The 20,604-nt window shown below is 42.5% G+C and overlaps 1 protein-coding gene across 1 annotated transcript in view; it reads right to left on the bottom strand.

Annotated features, from left to right (window-relative positions):
• The window catches only part of RAB42 (RAB42, member RAS oncogene family), a 31,092-nt gene extending 19,631 nt beyond the window's left edge, over positions 1-11,461 (bottom strand). Inside the window, exon 1 of the mRNA XM_075853420.1 lies at positions 11,185-11,461. Within this exon, the coding sequence (XP_075709535.1) occupies positions 11,185-11,399 (215 nt within the window). The 5' untranslated portion in view covers positions 11,400-11,461. The remainder of the gene's footprint in view (positions 1-11,184) is intronic.
• Between the last annotated feature and the right edge of the window lie 9,143 nt (positions 11,462-20,604).

The following is a 20,604-nucleotide window of genomic DNA, read 5'->3' on the forward strand; positions in this document are numbered from 1 at the left end:
ATCGGTTCTGTTTGTGCATCAGGAACGTTCTGTTCCGGTTTAGGAGTTAGGGACTCGCAAGTCTGGGGATCCTTGTCGTGGATTGCGAGCTTGCGTCCTTTTGGCCAAAATGATTACCAATACCCCAGGTATTTTTCATTATTATGTATATTCGCTTCTCTTGGACACAGCCGGGTCTTTGATGCTGGGAGAGCATGGTGTGTTGTTGTTTGGCATAGCAAGCAGGGTAGCCCGCTCTATGAATTATCAAGGCGTCACAAATAGGCTTCTACCTGGCTACACACGTTGTGCCTCATGACGTACACACTATCCCTCCATGTTTCACTCACTTGCACCCCATTATCCATTTATTTCTATTGAGGCACTTCATTTATTACTGCCCCCTATATTTCACTTATAGTATTACACTTGCACACACACTATTCATTTATTATTTCTTACTACACATCCCATGCACCACACACCACTCCCCTCAAGACTAGTGGGAGTGGCTATTATTATTTAAAGCACCTGCTCGCCCTTTCATCAGCATTTCTGGCCTGGCTGTGTCCATTTGCAAGTATGGCCTTTGTCTGTGTTTTTGTATATGTCCCTGTGTTTTTATCGGTTCTGTTTGTGCATCAGGAACGTTCTGTTCCGGTTTAGGAGTTAGGGACTCGCAAGTCTGGGGATCCTTGTCGTGGATTGCGAGCTTGCGTCCTTTTGGCCAAAATGATTACCAATACCCCAGGTATTTTTCATTATTATGTATATTCGCTTCTCTTGGACACAGCCGGGTCTTTGATGCTGGGAGAGCATGGTGTGTTGTTGTTTGGCATAGCAAGCAGGGTAGCCCGCTCTATGAATTATCAAGGCGTCACAAATAGGCTTCTACCTGGCTACACACGTTGTGCCTCATGACGTACACACTATCCCTCCATGTTTCACTCACTTGCACCCCATTATCCATTTATTTCTATTGAGGCACTTCATTTATTACTGCCCCCTATATTTCACTTATAGTATTACACTTGCACACACACTATTCATTTATTATTTCTTACTACACATCCCATGCACCACACACCACTCCCCTCAAGACTAGTGGGAGTGGCTATTATTATTTAAAGCACCTGCTCGCCCTTTCATCAGCATTTCTGGCCTGGCTGTGTCCATTTGCAAGTATGGCCTTTGTCTGTGTTTTTGTATATGTCCCTGTGTTTTTATCGGTTCTGTTTGTGCATCAGGAACGTTCTGTTCCGGTTTAGGAGTTAGGGACTCGCAAGTCTGGGGATCCTTGTCGTGGATTGCGAGCTTGCGTCCTTTTGGCCAAAATGATTACCAATACCCCAGGTATTTTTCATTATTATGTATATTCGCTTCTCTTGGACACAGCCGGGTCTTTGATGCTGGGAGAGCATGGTGTGTTGTTGTTTGGCATAGCAAGCAGGGTAGCCCGCTCTATGAATTATCAAGGCGTCACAAATAGGCTTCTACCTGGCTACACACGTTGTGCCTCATGACGTACACACTATCCCTCCATGTTTCACTCACTTGCACCCCATTATCCATTTATTTCTATTGAGGCACTTCATTTATTACTGCCCCCTATATTTCACTTATAGTATTACACTTGCACACACACTATTCATTTATTATTTCTTACTACACATCCCATGCACCACACACCACTCCCCTCAAGACTAGTGGGAGTGGCTATTATTATTTAAAGCACCTGCTCGCCCTTTCATCAGCATTTCTGGCCTGGCTGTGTCCATTTGCAAGTATGGCCTTTGTCTGTGTTTTTGTATATGTCCCTGTGTTTTTATCGGTTCTGTTTGTGCATCAGGAACGTTCTGTTCCGGTTTAGGAGTTAGGGACTCGCAAGTCTGGGGATCCTTGTCGTGGATTGCGAGCTTGCGTCCTTTTGGCCAAAATGATTACCAATACCCCAGGTATTTTTCATTATTATGTATATTCGCTTCTCTTGGACACAGCCGGGTCTTTGATGCTGGGAGAGCATGGTGTGTTGTTGTTTGGCATAGCAAGCAGGGTAGCCCGCTCTATGAATTATCAAGGCGTCACAAATAGGCTTCTACCTGGCTACACACGTTGTGCCTCATGACGTACACACTATCCCTCCATGTTTCACTCACTTGCACCCCATTATCCATTTATTTCTATTGAGGCACTTCATTTATTACTGCCCCCTATATTTCACTTATAGTATTACACTTGCACACACACTATTCATTTATTATTTCTTACTACACATCCCATGCACCACACACCACTCCCCTCAAGACTAGTGGGAGTGGCTATTATTATTTAAAGCACCTGCTCGCCCTTTCATCAGCATTTCTGGCCTGGCTGTGTCCATTTGCAAGTATGGCCTTTGTCTGTGTTTTTGTATATGTCCCTGTGTTTTTATCGGTTCTGTTTGTGCATCAGGAACGTTCTGTTCCGGTTTAGGAGTTAGGGACTCGCAAGTCTGGGGATCCTTGTCGTGGATTGCGAGCTTGCGTCCTTTTGGCCAAAATGATTACCAATACCCCAGGTATTTTTCATTATTATGTATATTCGCTTCTCTTGGACACAGCCGGGTCTTTGATGCTGGGAGAGCATGGTGTGTTGTTGTTTGGCATAGCAAGCAGGGTAGCCCGCTCTATGAATTATCAAGGCGTCACAAATAGGCTTCTACCTGGCTACACACGTTGTGCCTCATGACGTACACACTATCCCTCCATGTTTCACTCACTTGCACCCCATTATCCATTTATTTCTATTGAGGCACTTCATTTATTACTGCCCCCTATATTTCACTTATAGTATTACACTTGCACACACACTATTCATTTATTATTTCTTACTACACATCCCATGCACCACACACCACTCCCCTCAAGACTAGTGGGAGTGGCTATTATTATTTAAAGCACCTGCTCGCCCTTTCATCAGCATTTCTGGCCTGGCTGTGTCCATTTGCAAGTATGGCCTTTGTCTGTGTTTTTGTATATGTCCCTGTGTTTTTATCGGTTCTGTTTGTGCATCAGGAACGTTCTGTTCCGGTTTAGGAGTTAGGGACTCGCAAGTCTGGGGATCCTTGTCGTGGATTGCGAGCTTGCGTCCTTTTGGCCAAAATGATTACCAATACCCCAGGTATTTTTCATTATTATGTATATTCGCTTCTCTTGGACACAGCCGGGTCTTTGATGCTGGGAGAGCATGGTGTGTTGTTGTTTGGCATAGCAAGCAGGGTAGCCCGCTCTATGAATTATCAAGGCGTCACAAATAGGCTTCTACCTGGCTACACACGTTGTGCCTCATGACGTACACACTATCCCTCCATGTTTCACTCACTTGCACCCCATTATCCATTTATTTCTATTGAGGCACTTCATTTATTACTGCCCCCTATATTTCACTTATAGTATTACACTTGCACACACACTATTCATTTATTATTTCTTACTACACATCCCATGCACCACACACCACTCCCCTCAAGACTAGTGGGAGTGGCTATTATTATTTAAAGCACCTGCTCGCCCTTTCATCAGCATTTCTGGCCTGGCTGTGTCCATTTGCAAGTATGGCCTTTGTCTGTGTTTTTGTATATGTCCCTGTGTTTTTATCGGTTCTGTTTGTGCATCAGGAACGTTCTGTTCCGGTTTAGGAGTTAGGGACTCGCAAGTCTGGGGATCCTTGTCGTGGATTGCGAGCTTGCGTCCTTTTGGCCAAAATGATTACCAATACCCCAGGTATTTTTCATTATTATGTATATTCGCTTCTCTTGGACACAGCCGGGTCTTTGATGCTGGGAGAGCATGGTGTGTTGTTGTTTGGCATAGCAAGCAGGGTAGCCCGCTCTATGAATTATCAAGGCGTCACAAATAGGCTTCTACCTGGCTACACACGTTGTGCCTCATGACGTACACACTATCCCTCCATGTTTCACTCACTTGCACCCCATTATCCATTTATTTCTATTGAGGCACTTCATTTATTACTGCCCCCTATATTTCACTTATAGTATTACACTTGCACACACACTATTCATTTATTATTTCTTACTACACATCCCATGCACCACACACCACTCCCCTCAAGACTAGTGGGAGTGGCTATTATTATTTAAAGCACCTGCTCGCCCTTTCATCAGCATTTCTGGCCTGGCTGTGTCCATTTGCAAGTATGGCCTTTGTCTGTGTTTTTGTATATGTCCCTGTGTTTTTATCGGTTCTGTTTGTGCATCAGGAACGTTCTGTTCCGGTTTAGGAGTTAGGGACTCGCAAGTCTGGGGATCCTTGTCGTGGATTGCGAGCTTGCGTCCTTTTGGCCAAAATGATTACCAATACCCCAGGTATTTTTCATTATTATGTATATTCGCTTCTCTTGGACACAGCCGGGTCTTTGATGCTGGGAGAGCATGGTGTGTTGTTGTTTGGCATAGCAAGCAGGGTAGCCCGCTCTATGAATTATCAAGGCGTCACAAATAGGCTTCTACCTGGCTACACACGTTGTGCCTCATGACGTACACACTATCCCTCCATGTTTCACTCACTTGCACCCCATTATCCATTTATTTCTATTGAGGCACTTCATTTATTACTGCCCCCTATATTTCACTTATAGTATTACACTTGCACACACACTATTCATTTATTATTTCTTACTACACATCCCATGCACCACACACCACTCCCCTCAAGACTAGTGGGAGTGGCTATTATTATTTAAAGCACCTGCTCGCCCTTTCATCAGCATTTCTGGCCTGGCTGTGTCCATTTGCAAGTATGGCCTTTGTCTGTGTTTTTGTATATGTCCCTGTGTTTTTATCGGTTCTGTTTGTGCATCAGGAACGTTCTGTTCCGGTTTAGGAGTTAGGGACTCGCAAGTCTGGGGATCCTTGTCGTGGATTGCGAGCTTGCGTCCTTTTGGCCAAAACGATTACCAATACCCCAGGTATTTTTCATTATTATGTATATTCGCTTCTCTTGGACACAGCCGGGTCTTTGATGCTGGGAGAGCATGGTGTGTTGTTGTTTGGCATAGCAAGCAGGGTAGCCCGCTCTATGAATTATCAAGGCGTCACAAATAGGCTTCTACCTGGCTACACACGTTGTGCCTCATGACGTACACACTATCCCTCCATGTTTCACTCACTTGCACCCCATTATCCATTTATTTCTATTGAGGCACTTCATTTATTACTGCCCCCTATATTTCACTTATAGTATTACACTTGCACACACACTATTCATTTATTATTTCTTACTACACATCCCATGCACCACACACCACTCCCCTCAAGACTAGTGGGAGTGGCTATTATTATTTAAAGCACCTGCTCGCCCTTTCATCAGCATTTCTGGCCTGGCTGTGTCCATTTGCAAGTATGGCCTTTGTCTGTGTTTTTGTATATGTCCCTGTGTTTTTATCGGTTCTGTTTGTGCATCAGGAACGTTCTGTTCCGGTTTAGGAGTTAGGGACTCGCAAGTCTGGGGATCCTTGTCGTGGATTGCGAGCTTGCGTCCTTTTGGCCAAAATGATTACCAATACCCCAGGTATTTTTCATTATTATGTATATTCGCTTCTCTTGGACACAGCCGGGTCTTTGATGCTGGGAGAGCATGGTGTGTTGTTGTTTGGCATAGCAAGCAGGGTAGCCCGCTCTATGAATTATCAAGGCGTCACAAATAGGCTTCTACCTGGCTACACACGTTGTGCCTCATGACGTACACACTATCCCTCCATGTTTCACTCACTTGCACCCCATTATCCATTTATTTCTATTGAGGCACTTCATTTATTACTGCCCCCTATATTTCACTTATAGTATTACACTTGCACACACACTATTCATTTATTATTTCTTACTACACATCCCATGCACCACACACCACTCCCCTCAAGACTAGTGGGAGTGGCTATTATTATTTAAAGCACCTGCTCGCCCTTTCATCAGCATTTCTGGCCTGGCTGTGTCCATTTGCAAGTATGGCCTTTGTCTGTGTTTTTGTATATGTCCCTGTGTTTTTATCGGTTCTGTTTGTGCATCAGGAACGTTCTGTTCCGGTTTAGGAGTTAGGGACTCGCAAGTCTGGGGATCCTTGTCGTGGATTGCGAGCTTGCGTCCTTTTGGCCAAAATGATTACCAATACCCCAGGTATTTTTCATTATTATGTATATTCGCTTCTCTTGGACACAGCCGGGTCTTTGATGCTGGGAGAGCATGGTGTGTTGTTGTTTGGCATAGCAAGCAGGGTAGCCCGCTCTATGAATTATCAAGGCGTCACAAATAGGCTTCTACCTGGCTACACACGTTGTGCCTCATGACGTACACACTATCCCTCCATGTTTCACTCACTTGCACCCCATTATCCATTTATTTCTATTGAGGCACTTCATTTATTACTGCCCCCTATATTTCACTTATAGTATTACACTTGCACACACACTATTCATTTATTATTTCTTACTACACATCCCATGCACCACACACCACTCCCCTCAAGACTAGTGGGAGTGGCTATTATTATTTAAAGCACCTGCTCGCCCTTTCATCAGCATTTCTGGCCTGGCTGTGTCCATTTGCAAGTATGGCCTTTGTCTGTGTTTTTGTATATGTCCCTGTGTTTTTATCGGTTCTGTTTGTGCATCAGGAACGTTCTGTTCCGGTTTAGGAGTTAGGGACTCGCAAGTCTGGGGATCCTTGTCGTGGATTGCGAGCTTGCGTCCTTTTGGCCAAAATGATTACCAATACCCCAGGTATTTTTCATTATTATGTATATTCGCTTCTCTTGGACACAGCCGGGTCTTTGATGCTGGGAGAGCATGGTGTGTTGTTGTTTGGCATAGCAAGCAGGGTAGCCCGCTCTATGAATTATCAAGGCGTCACAAATAGGCTTCTACCTGGCTACACACGTTGTGCCTCATGACGTACACACTATCCCTCCATGTTTCACTCACTTGCACCCCATTATCCATTTATTTCTATTGAGGCACTTCATTTATTACTGCCCCCTATATTTCACTTATAGTATTACACTTGCACACACACTATTCATTTATTATTTCTTACTACACATCCCATGCACCACACACCACTCCCCTCAAGACTAGTGGGAGTGGCTATTATTATTTAAAGCACCTGCTCGCCCTTTCATCAGCATTTCTGGCCTGGCTGTGTCCATTTGCAAGTATGGCCTTTGTCTGTGTTTTTATCGGGTCTGTATTTATGGGTCTGGTCTGGGGTCCGCATTCGTTTATGGGGTCTGTATTTAGGGGGCCTGTTCGGGGTCTGTTTAGTTTAGAGGGTCAGGTCTGGCGTCTGTATTTAGGGGTCTGGTCTGAGGTCTGAATTTAGAGTGCTTGTTCTGGGGTCTGTATTTGTTTAGGGTGCTTGTTCTGGGGTCTGTATTTGCTTAGGGGGTTCTGGTCTGGGGATGGCAATAGTTTAGAAGGTCTGGGGTCTGTATGTGTTCTAATTTATTAGTCTGAGTAAAAGGGGTTGTCCCATGCCCGGACAACCCCTTTAAAGTATGGGCCTGGGCCATGGTGTTTGTGTTCCTATAGAGGGTGGAAATGGCTGCAGAAGCGAGGAACAAAGATGTCTCATGAGGAGAAGTCGCCATACCGGTCTGTGTCAGATGGAGAAGAAAAGAGAACGACTCCCATCAGAGAAGACGTCACTTGTGAGTCACTGGAGCTGTACCCTCTCCTGACATGTCTGTTGCAGGAAATCCTTGTATTCCACATAAAGTCTTGTGTACCCAGGACTAATAGACAAAAGCGTGTTACCATGCCCGTTGTCAGGAGGATGTGTCCCTAGACAATGTTATACTGTCAGCGATGGTTGGAGACTGTCAGTATGTAGGGACATAGCCATTTGACAAAAGGAATCGTAACACCCATTTGTCAATTCTCGCACAGAAAGGAGGTGTCCACTATAGACACAGCAGAGCGGCGGTGGGGAAGGGGGGCCCAAGTTTGTGGAACAGCCTTTGCCAAACAACGTAGTCTCCCGTTGGTCCTTCTCAGCACAGATGCTGAGAAAGTTTTTGATGGTTTCCTGGCATTTTATTGATGCAGTTTTGGAGAGATTGAGTTTCCCAAGCACCTTTATTAGATAATTTTTTTGCTAGACTCAAGATAAATGGTACGCTTTCTTTGTTTTTTTAAATAAGCAATGGAACCAGATAGGGATGCCCCCTCTCTCCTTCACTCTTCATTTTAGTAATTGAAACTCTAATTAGGAAAATCTCACAGTCCCCTGAAATTAAGGGTACTACAAGTTGGCTCCAAACTGCATTCTACTTTAGTTTTGATTACAAATCCATCTCGGACACCTTTGAAGAGTTTGGAAAAATATCCAACTTCAAGACAAATTGTGAAAAATCTGAAGTTCTTAATGTTAGTGCCACGCAATCAATTAGAGCTGCGCTGAAATCTTTGATCCCGTTTTCATGGCCCTCGGATACGATTAAATATTTGGGGATTCGCATTCCCTGTAACCATAATGATTTATACCTCCAGAACTATAAACCCTTACTACTGAAAATAGCTGATCAGCTATCCCACTTTCATATGCCATATGTTTCTTGGTTACGGAGAAAATATATTACTAAAACATATATCTTACCTCAGAATCCATATACCCTTTTAGTGGTTCCCATAAAATTACCCAGATGCTTATTTACCCGCCTTAATTCTATGTTCTCCAATTTTGTTTGGAATGGTAAACGCCCTAGAATAGCTTTTCAACAATTTAGACATCATATGATATTAGGTGGTTGTGTTCTGCCGAATGTTTTGACCTACTATAGAACAAATCATCTGTCTAGGTGGCTCGCATTGGTGCATCGGGTAGACGACTCCCCCCACTTACAATTGGAGAGAAATTTATTAGGTGAAGAAGGTCTTATTCATCTTTGGTCAGAGGTTAAGCCTCGCCAACCTCTTTGTAGCTTGACTACCAGGGGAACTGTTGCAGTTGTCCAGGATTTTATGGCATCATCCCAGGCTTACGGATGCCCGTTCCCACTGATGCCACTTAGTCTACTTCCGGCCTATGTTAAACAACATCCTGCACCTTTATTACTTCCCTGGTCGAAGCTCACAAACTTACTATATCTCCACACCTCAGGAACCCCTCGCAAATACCTACATTAGGCTCCTTATTATCCACGACTGAGACAAATAGGGTATACATCCTACATACTTTGTCCTTTCAGCGCATATGTAGAAGATTCACAGAAATTACCCTGTCCCCCTTAAGAAACGTCAACTGGTTAGAGACATTATTGTTAGCTCCTCAGCTCCCTAAGGGTCTGATTTCCAAAATTTAAGGTCTACTACTCTCTAATGATAATACGGTTACACCATCCTTTATAGCAGCTTGGGAGAGAGACCTGGACACCCAGTTTACACCAGCTGAGACCTCCAGAATCTTAGCCAACTCGCATGGATTTTCGAGATGCATTAGAATTCAAGTGAATTAATATAAAATCACGACTAGATGGTATAAAACTCTGTGCCAGGTTAAATTAATGGGCTACTCCCCAGAGGATACCTGTTGGAGGTGTAATTCTGAACGGGGCACAATGTCCCATATTTGGTATAGCTGCGATGTAATTAAACCATTCTGGAGAGATGTCCTACATCATATCAATCTAATTTGTATCAAGTCTATTTCCCTGTCTCCTGAGCTTATCCTGCTCTGGCTTCCTACACCCGAGTTGCTCCCCTCAAAGCGTAATCTCCCCATGATTCTGCTAACCGCGGCTAAACTTCTTATACCTCTGAAGTGGAGATCGCCAACTCCCCGATTTTTGGAACAATGGTTTGAGAAAATTCATCAAATTGCTCGGATGGAGGAACTCCCTAGTTGGGAGTAGGGTACTCATGCAAAGTTTTTGAAATTGTGGAAACCGTGGCAGGATTTCAATACTACACGACATCTCCCCATTGGTCGCACCACATCCTCATGATTTCTATGTCCCATCAGAGATGGATCCATGGTTACAAAATCTATGAATTTTTGAGTTTTGCCCCCCGCCCCATCTGCTGATTGGCCATGTTGTGGGTTCTCATGTAATAGATTTAGATATTCGCCTAAATTTCACACTTTTTTACTAACTTATTGCTTGAAGATACCATGTGTGCAATATGGTTTGTAGATGTTGCGCTATATTCACACTCTGCTTTGTTTGTTCTGTATCTCTTTGTTTTAATATGTCTATACTACTTGAGAAATTACTGGCCTGCATGCCTACTGTTCATTTATGCTTGTTTGAATGCCTATATTTCGATAAAAACTAATTAAAAAAAAAAAGATAATGTGAACAAAAATTACAATACCAAAAACATAATAAAAAGGCGCAACACACATTGACACATGCGTTTCTTTGAAGAGGCAAAAAGTATCCATGGAGGTCTAAAAAACGCGGCAGAAAAAAGCCCCCTAACAATGGCAGAATTTCTGCCTGTAAGATCGTTGCGATCGACAATATAGCAGATTCTTTTAAAGCACCATTACTTCCAGCACATAAATTTAGACAATAAAACAAGTACAATAAACATGAGCTTAATAAATGACAAACTGGTACAGAAGGGGAGCTGTGAGGGCTTATATTCTATGTCATGCGACCCCATAAACATATATTATAGGTGATATCGCACTGTTTTATATGCGTGCAATAATTTCCCACCATATGTATTGCTGAAATATATATGGAGCCCCAACCATAAAGTGTAACTTCTATTTTCAGTGTATCCCTGCTGGTCCCTATTCTTCCTTTGGAATCTGTATCTTGTGTACGGATCCTTGTGATAGACAAGCTATTCACTGTAATAGAAACTCTACCAGAAGAATCTGTAACGGATTCCATGTTTGTCGGTCATCGTTGGTCAAATAGGATTTAAAAACGAAGGCCCAATCTACTGCAACCAATACAACAAATTTCCATCGGTCAGAAAGCGATCATTTTAGTTAGATTTACAACAATATTTGCTCTGGTGGAATCATTCACACTTATCGCTGGGTTTATATTTCCCTTTACTGTGTAATATAAACTGATTTGAATGAAGATGGGAAAAACGCAGGCATAACGTATAAACCGGCAATCATATACACACCATGATATCGAAAACTATATTACACGTTTTATTATTCCATCATAAAAAACATTATATTCACCTCACCGGTAACGCTCCTGGCCAGCTGTGTCCCAGAACTGCAGCCTGACTTTTACTCCAGCCTCAGGCTCTTCTATGCGGCAGCAGAAATCTACACCTACAGTGGGCCCAGTGGTGTCAGTAAACTCTTCCTCTGTGTATCTCTTTAGAAGAGAAGTCTTGCCCACACCAGAGTCCCCCAATAACAGCACACGAAACTGAAAGTCCCATGCACATGCCATCCTGGCCAGAAATGTTCTGATCTTCAAGAAACTGTGTTGTCCAGGTCCTTCATATTGTCTATTCCTCCTTTTCTTCCTCCCCCTCCCTCTTTTTTTGTCATGCTTTCTGTAGTTGCTTTCAAGTTTCCACTCGCCTATAACATTCCTTTGTCTGTTTAAGCCACGTCCAGACAGGGGGCCAGGTATAGCACGTCTTCCTCTTTTCTTTGATTATCATATTCACTAACTTTTAAACAAAAATGTGTGCAAATAAAACCAGAAGTACAGTGAAGGAAATAAGTATTTGATCCCTTGCTGATTTTGTAAGTTTGCCCACTGTCAAAGACATGAACAGTCTAGAATTTTTAGGCTAGGTTAATTTTACCAGTGAGAGATAGATTATATATATATAAAAAAAAAAAAAAAAGAAAATCACATTGTCAAAATTATATATATTTATTTGCATTGTGCACAGAGAAATAAGTATTTGATCCCTTTGGCAAACAATACTTAATACTTGGTGGCAAAACCCTTGTTGGCAAGCACAGCAGTCAGACGTTTTTTGTAGTTGATGATGAGGTTTGCACACGTTAGATGGAATTTTGGCCCACTCCTCTTTGCAGATCATCTGTAAATCATTAAGATTTCGAGGCTGTCGCTTGGTAACTCGGATCTTCAGCTCCCTCCATAAGTTTTCGATGGGATTAAGGTCTGGAGACTGGCTAGGCCACTCCATGACCTTAATGTGCTTCTTTTTGAGCCACTCCTTTGTTGCCTTGGCTGTATGTTTCGGGTTATTGTCGTGCTGCAAGACCCAGCCACGAGCCATTTTTAATGTCCTGGTGGAGGGAAGGAGGTTGTCACTCAGGATTTGACGGTACATGGCTCCATCCATTCTCCCATTGATGCGGTGAAGTAGTCCTGTGCCCTTAGCAGAGAAACACCCCCAAAACATAATGTTTCCACCTCCATGCTTGACAATGGGGACAGTGTTCTTTGGATCATAGGCAGCATTTCTCTTCCTCCAAACACCGCGAGTTGAGTTAATGCCAAAGAGCTCAATTTTAGTCTCATCTGATCACAGCACCTTCTCCCAATCACTCTCAGAATCATCCAGATGTTCATTTGCAAACTTCAGACGGGCCTGTACATGTGCCTTCTTGAGCAGGGGGACCTTGCGGGCACTGCAGGATTTTAATCCATTACGGCGTAATGTGTTACCAATGGTTTTCTTGGTGACTGTGGTCCCAGCTGCCTTGAGATCATTAACAAGTTCCCCCTGTGTAGATTTCGGCTGAGCTCTCACCTTTCTCAGGATCAAGGATACCCCACGAGGTGAGATTTTCCCAGATCGATGTCGATTGACAGTCATTTTGTATGTCTTCCATTTTCTTACTATTGCACCAACAGTTGTCTCCTTCTCACCCAGCATCTTACTTATGGTTTTGTAGCCCATTCCAGCCTTGTACAGGTCTATGATCTTGTCCCTGACATCCTTAGAAAGCTCTTTGGTCTTGCCCATGTTGTAGAGGTTAGAGTCAGACTGATTAATTGAGTCTGTGGACAGGAGTCTTTTATACAGGTGACCATTTATGACAGCTGTCTTTAGTGCAGGCGGCAAGTTGATTTGGAGCGTGTAACTGGTCTGGAGGAGGCTGAACTCTTAATGGTTGGTAGGGGATCAAATACTTATTTCTCTGTGCACAATGCAAATAAATATATATAATTTTGACAATGTGATTTTCTTTTTTGTTTTTAATATAATCTATCTCTCACTGGTAAAATTAACCTAGCCTAAAAATTCTAGACTGTTCATGACTTTGACAGTGGGCAAACTTACAAAATCAGCAAGGGATCAAATACTTATTTCCTTCACTGTATATATAGAAATGGATTCAGCTCACCCACGTGTAGACCAGTGGACATTAGAGGACACCACGTGGACATTAGAGGGCCACAGCAGAGAGACAAGATTTAGAAGAAAAGAAAGGTCTAGACCAGAAATCCAAAAACTCAAAGTCCATATAAAATCGGATGAAATGGCTTGGTTTCAAGATTTAATAGAAAAGAACCTACTGGGTACAATAATCGTGGAATCAGTGGAGGAGATTTATTAATACGGTCTTAAAGATAGAAAGTATAAAACTAGATCAGACAGGTGGAAACTGCGCCAAATTGATCACATAGAGGCACACATCTTGCGCAATTGATCAGGTTCACCAAACTGATCTGTATGGTGTTTTAATCAAAAATGGCGAGCACCACAAATTTATTTCCCCGCAATATTTTTGTTGTGTGGTTATTTGTATTAGATGAGTGGCGGTTTAACATCTGCACTCAATCAAAAGGAAGTGGACTATCTTTATGTCAGCATCCTTCCACCGATGGAATAATTTTTTTTTTTCGGATAGGCTTCTTTATTGAGAGACTAGGAGTGTGGGTGGACCGTCTTTCACAACTATTACTGGTAAATATCCCTGGCTGTATTAAAGATACAAAACATGTATTGAGTCTCCTGAATATATGTGGGTCATCACTTTATACAGCTATACCTCACAATTAAGCTCTACAAGCATTATGACGGTAGTAACTATACAAAGATACTTAAACAATTTAATAATTTACACAACTCTTAAGCCATAAATGCAGCAATTACATATAAATAAATAAAAATAAAAAATCTCAATGTTTTCTTTCCGTAAGTCCCAAGGCAGCACACAATGGGCTCTGCTTCCTCCCAACTAGGACATAAGAAATAACAATCAGCAGTTCTTAATACTAATCAATCATCAAACATTCCCATAAAAGTCTTCCAGAGACAATAAGATAATCGTGTACTTATGCAGCAATTAAAAACGTTATTAAGGGTGAGAAACTCTGCTGCCTTCAGACTGAAGGAACGAAAATAGTTTGGTAAGTAAATTTTAACTTTCCATATCGTCATCAGGTAGCACACAATGGGAAATGCTAAGCAAGAATAAAGAAAACAAAAAAGGTTGGGTTATGAGAGGAAGCTGCTAGCAGTAATTTTCTGTCTGTAGTGCTTGACATGCGTGGGCCCTGATATTGAAGAAAGAGTACCCTAGTCTTTCTGAATGTTAGTGATCTTTGCAGATAAATTTGCACCGCCCTCTTGACATGCAAAGGATGAGGAATCACTTCATCTAAAGTGGATAATTCGGACACCAGACTTGGCAAAACAAATCTTCTGATTCCAATTCACATTTGAGGCCACTTTTGGTAAAAAAAAATCTCATCAAAGTTCTCCAAATTACACAGTTTGGACAAATCTAAAAATAAGGGTCTTACAGGATAACTCCCAAATCCTTTCAGCTTTCCATGAAAAATAACATAGACTGGAATCAAAAGGTTGGTTAAGGTGGGTTCTTTAGCTGTTCATAAGTCCCAAAATGAGATTGGACACCTAATTGAAGGCCTAATATTCCTAATGAGAGGTTGATTAAAGAAGATACCATTAGACAGAAAATTAATAGCCGAGAAATTTATTTTCAGTGTTGGGGAAACTGAGCCACTGCAGGAACCGATGGAGTCGATACTTAATTCTGAAGACACCATGCAGGGAAGATCTTTCACATCCTACTGTACACCCTGGCCTTTTTATACAGACCAATGATTGTATGAACACTGGTTCCCGATCATTTTTCGGCTGATCGGATCTTTTATGCGGCCCGAAAAATGATCGCTTGTTGGCACCACATCTACCTATGTAAACATGGGACGTGCTGCTGACAAAGGGGGAGGCAGGGGGGGTAGTTTATTACTCCAGATAATTATAGGTAGATGAGGGAGTGGAGATTACATCATAAAATATGGTGATCCATAGCAGTGCGGAAGAGGCCTAGGCGGTAGGGTCAGCAATGCTAGAGTGTAGGAGAATATCCCTGTAGGAGACTGATCCTTGAAATATGATCCATTGAGCCCATCTTTGACAGAATTTGAATGACAATTATTGAGAGAGGATGTTAAGTCTTCCATATGAATAATGTCATTGACCTTGGAAATCCAGAGGGATAGAGTAGGAGGAGAGGTTTTCTTCCATTTCAGGGGGATGCCTAGTGATGTACTGCCATCACTAGGAAGTGGAGCAGTGAACGCTTTTAAATTTTGGCAGTAATAGAGTGGTGGAGAAGAAAGAGAGCCGGATCCAAGGTTATTCTAGTATCCATAACTTCGCGGATAACCCATTTAAACCTTTCCCAGAATGATGCTAATAGGTTGCAGGACCAGAAAGTATGGAGGAGGGTAGCATCTTCCACACCGCATCTCCAGCAAACGGGGGGATGCATTAGGGAATATGGTATGTAAACGTGTTGGGACTCTTTACCAGCGAGAAATACGTTTGTAACTAGCTTCTTGATAGCGAGAACTAATGGATGTCTTGTGAGCCAAGGTGAGGATGTGTGGTTGTTGTGATGGAGAGAAAGATGTGTTCATTTATTTGAATAATTCAATTCAAAAAGTGAAACTCATATATTATATATTCATTACACACAGAGTGATCTATTTCCAGCATTTTTTTCTTTTAATGTTGATGATTATGGCTAACAGTTAATGAAAACTCAAAATTTAGTGTCTCAGAAAATTAGATTATATAAGCCCAATTTCAAAAATGGTTTTTAATACCGAAATGTTGGCCTACTGAAAAGTACGTACAGTATATGACCTCAATACTTGGTCGGGGCTCTTTACTGCATCAATGCGGCGTGGCATGGAGGCGATCAGCCTGTGGCACTGCTGAAGTGTTATGGAAGCCCAGGTTGCTTTGATAGCGGCCTTCACCTCGTCTGCATTGTTGGGTCTGGTGTCTCATCTTCCTCTTGACAATACCCCATAGATTCTCTATGGGGTTTAGGTCAGGTGAGTTTGCTGGCCAATCAAGCGCAGTGATACTCTGGTTATTAAACCAGGTATTGGTACTTTTGGCAGTGTGGGCAGGTGCCAAGTCCTGCTGGAAAATGAAATCAGCATCTCCATAAAGCTTGTCAGCAGAGGGAAGCATGAATTTCTCTAAAATTTCCTGGTAGACGGCTGCGTTGACTCTGGACTTGAATTACTGAAATAAATTAACTTTTTGATGATATTCTAATTCATTGAGAAGGACTAGTAGGTCGTAGACAGGGTATGGCGAATCTTGCCGGATTCGGTGCATAGTTCCTCTAGTGGTGTCTTATTGTCTTGATAGGCAGGAGAAGGCGAGATAGAAGTACAGAAATGTCTAAGCTGGAGGGTCCTCCATAGTCCCAGAGGTTTAGCGTCTGATAAACAGGATAGACCAGCGGGAGAGAGCCAGTCTGAGGCAGAGGTGAAATGGGAAGCCCTAAATTCACCAGCGATTGACCACGATTGGAATATTGGATCTTCTAAGCCTTGCAAGAAGAGAGGGTTACCCAAGATAGGGTACATGGGGGACCGGGACGGAAGTAGAGATGTGCACATTAGGGAGGACGAGCAACAGGAGAATGTTGGGCCAATGGTGGGATGTTGGCGTAAAGATTTCATTAGGTCTGGCTCTAGCCAGGGGGCGGCAGAAAGGGGAATATTGGTGAAACCTTGTTCCAGAGCTATCCAGGGTTTGGTAGATGAATGTCTGCACCTATCGACTATCCGTGAAAGGTGTGATGCAATGTAGTAGGCTCTAATGTCTGGGAGGGCTAAGCCACCGGTTTCTCTGAATGTGCGTTTAGGTCTGGGCGGTTTGCCTGACCAGTTGAATGAGATTTGGAGAGTCAACCATTAACCATTTTAACCCCTTCCCGTCGTAAACAACTTTCAGATTTTAATTTTAGTTTTTTCTTCCCCACATTCCAAAAGCCATAACGTCTTTATTTTTCCGTCAATATAGTACTATGAGGGCTTGATTTTTGCGGGACGAGTTGTAATTTTTCGTAGCACCATTTATTTTGCCGTATAATGTACTAGGAAACGGGAAAAAAATTATTTGTGGGGTAGAAAATGAAAAAAAACAGCGATTCCTCCATGTTTTTTTGCGCGCCGTTTTTACGGAATTCACTGTGCAATTAAAAAAACATGTTAACTTTATTCTGTGGGTCAATACGATTACGGCGATACCAAATATATATAGTTTTTTCTATATTTTACTACTTTTATTTAGATACAAGTAAAAACTACTTTTATTTATACAAGTAAAAACCTAAGTGTAAAAAAGAAAATTTATTTTGTGTCGCGAAATTCCGAGAGCCATAACTTTTTTTATTTTTCCGTCGATTAAGTGGTATGAGGGCTTATTTTTTGCGGGATAAGCTGTAGTTTTTAATAATACAATTTTGGTGTACATGCGACGGTTCGATCACTTTTTATTTTATTTTTTGTGGGAGATTAGGTGACCAAAAAATAGACATTCTGGCGTTTACAATTTTTTTTTACGACGTTCACCGGACTTTTACGGACGCGGTGATACCAATTATGTTTATTTATTTAATTTTTTACTATGCTCTAGGGGTAAAATGGGAAAAGGGTTTTTTTTTTTTTACACAAAACAAAAAACTTTATTTAACTCATTTTTACTTTTTTCATTAGTCCCCCTAGGGGACTTCAAGCAGCGATCGTTAGATCGCCTGCACGATATACTGCAATACTAATGTATTGCAGTATATCGTGATTCTGACAGGCATCTATTATCTTAATAGGTGTACAAAGATGGCGGACCTGGGGGTCTTCATTAGGCCTCCAAGCAGCCATAGCAACCATCGCCCCCCCCCCCCATGATTGTGTTGCGGGGGGCGCGATGAGCTGTTAGAGGGGGTCGCCTAAGTCTTTCCAACGATTTAAATGCTGCGGTCGCTATTGACCGCAGCATTTAACTAGTTAAACTAGTGGGATCGCGCTCGAGCGCGATGCTGCTCATTACTCTGTAGTGTCGGCTGTAACATACAGCCAACACCCGCATCGTATGGAGCGGGTTCACTCCGTGAGCCGGCCCCATACTTCCCCTACCCAGCTATGACGTAACTGTATGTCATATGTCGGGAAGGGGTTAAAAAAAGAAGTTGGTATGGTAATTGGGAGGACCTGGAACAGATATAGGATTCTTGTCAATACATTCATTTTAAAAATGGTGCAGTGACCCATCCACGTGAATGTGCCTTTCGACCACCTAGTAGTCTATCCGGATGTCTGCGATGAGAGGGGGGAAGTTTAATTTGAAGAGGTCTTTCAGGTCAGCTGGGATCTTAACCCCAAGGTATTTAAGGGCTGATGTGTTCCATTTAAAGCTGAATGCATGTTCTAAGGTGGGTATTAAGTGGGAAGGGAGATGTTCATGGCCTCCGACTTAGAGAAATTAATTTTAAAATTAGAAAGTTGGGAGAAGAGTTGAAATTCATGCATTAGATTTGGGGGGGCATGGAAGGGTTGTACAGAAAAAATAAAAGGTCATCAGCGTATGCCGCAACTTTATATTCTCTCATGCCCAGGGGCGTAGCTATGGGGGGGGGGGGGCAGGCGGGAAATATTCCCCCGAGCGCAACTAGGTGGCAGGGAAGGGGGGCTCCGCAGAGCAGCTGATCGCTGCTGATAGGCGCCCTGTATGTCGGAAACCTGCAGCAGCTTTAGGAAGAGCCAGGAAATCACGCAGCGGCGTTCTGACTGAGGTCTGTGATGGTCAGGGAGTGGACCAGTCCAGTCACCTGACCTCACGTCAGTGACATGAGGTCAGATGACTCAGGTCAGGGGACTGGACTGGTCCACTCCCGTGCTGCACCATCCCAGCATGTAGGGGGTGCCACTGGGCTCTGCCTCTACTCTGTGCTCTGCTGTCACACACACACACACACACACACACACACACAGTAAATAACAGCCGAGAAGGAAGCTCCGCCCACAGCCCGTCCTGAAAGAAACTTGTGATCCTGTCAGCAAGGAGACATGGTGTGTGTATATGTGTGCGTATACAGTACGTGTCTCTGTGTTTGTATGTGTATATGTTACAGTGTGTGTGTGTGTGTGTGTGTGTGTGTGTGTGTGTGTGTGTGTGTGTGTGTGTGTGTCTTACATCTACTACATTAGCTGTACTCAGAGAGTTATCACTGTATTATCTGTGGCGTTACATAGGACTGCAGGTAACATCTACTACATTATCTGTACTCAGAGAGTTATCACTGTGTTATCTGTGGTGTTACATAGAACTGCAGGTAACACTACTACATTATCTGTACTCAGTTATCACTGTGTTATCTGTGGTGTTACATAGAACTGCAGGTAACATCTACTACATTATATGTACTCAGAGAGTTATCACTGTGTTATCTGTGGTGTTACATAGGGCTGCACGTGAAATCTACAACAATATCTGTACTGCGCATATATGTGCCTGTGTGGGTATATATGGGTCTGTTTGTGAATGTGTCTTTGTGCTTGTATATATGTGCCTTTTATGTATTTGTATATGTCCCTGTCTGTGTATTTATCTGCCGGTGTGTGTGTGCGTATATGTGTCTGTACGTCTATATATTTACCTGTATGTATATATTCCAGAATGTGTGTATGTACACTACCGTTCAAAAGTTTAGGGTCACTTAGAAATTTCCTTATTTTTGAAAGAAAAGCACAGTTTTGTTCAATGAAGATAACATTAAATTAATCTGAAATACACTCTATACATTGTTAATGTGCTAAATGACTATTATAGCTGCAAACGTCTGGTTTTTAATGCAATATCTACATAGGTGTATAGAGGCCCATTTCCAGCAACCATCACTCCAGTGTTCTAATGGTACATTGTGTTTGCTAACTGTGTTAGAAGGCTAATGGATGATTACAAAACACTTGAAAACCCTTGTGCAATTATGTTAGCACCGCTGTAAACAGTTTTGCTGTTTAGAGGAGCTATAAAACTGACCTTCCTTTGAGCTAGTTGAGAATCTGGAGCATTACATTTGTGGGTTCGATTAAACTCTCAAAATGGCTAGAAAAAGAGAGCTTTCATGTGAAACTCGAGAGTCTATTCTTGTTCTTAGAAATGAAGGCTATTTCATGCGAGAAATTGCCAAGAAACTGAAGATTTCCTACAACGGTGTGTACTCCTCCCTTCAGAGGACAGCAGAAACAGGCTCTAACCAGAGTAGAAAGAGAAGTGGCCCCGCTGCACAACTGAGCAACAAGACAAGTACATTAGAGTCTCTAGTTTGAGAAATAGACGCCTCACAGGTCCTCAACTGGCAGCTTCATTAAATAGTACCCGCAAAAC

This window comes from Rhinoderma darwinii, chromosome 2 (genome assembly GCF_050947455.1).
Source record: "Rhinoderma darwinii isolate aRhiDar2 chromosome 2, aRhiDar2.hap1, whole genome shotgun sequence".
Taxonomy (NCBI): Eukaryota; Metazoa; Chordata; class Amphibia; order Anura; family Rhinodermatidae; genus Rhinoderma; species Rhinoderma darwinii.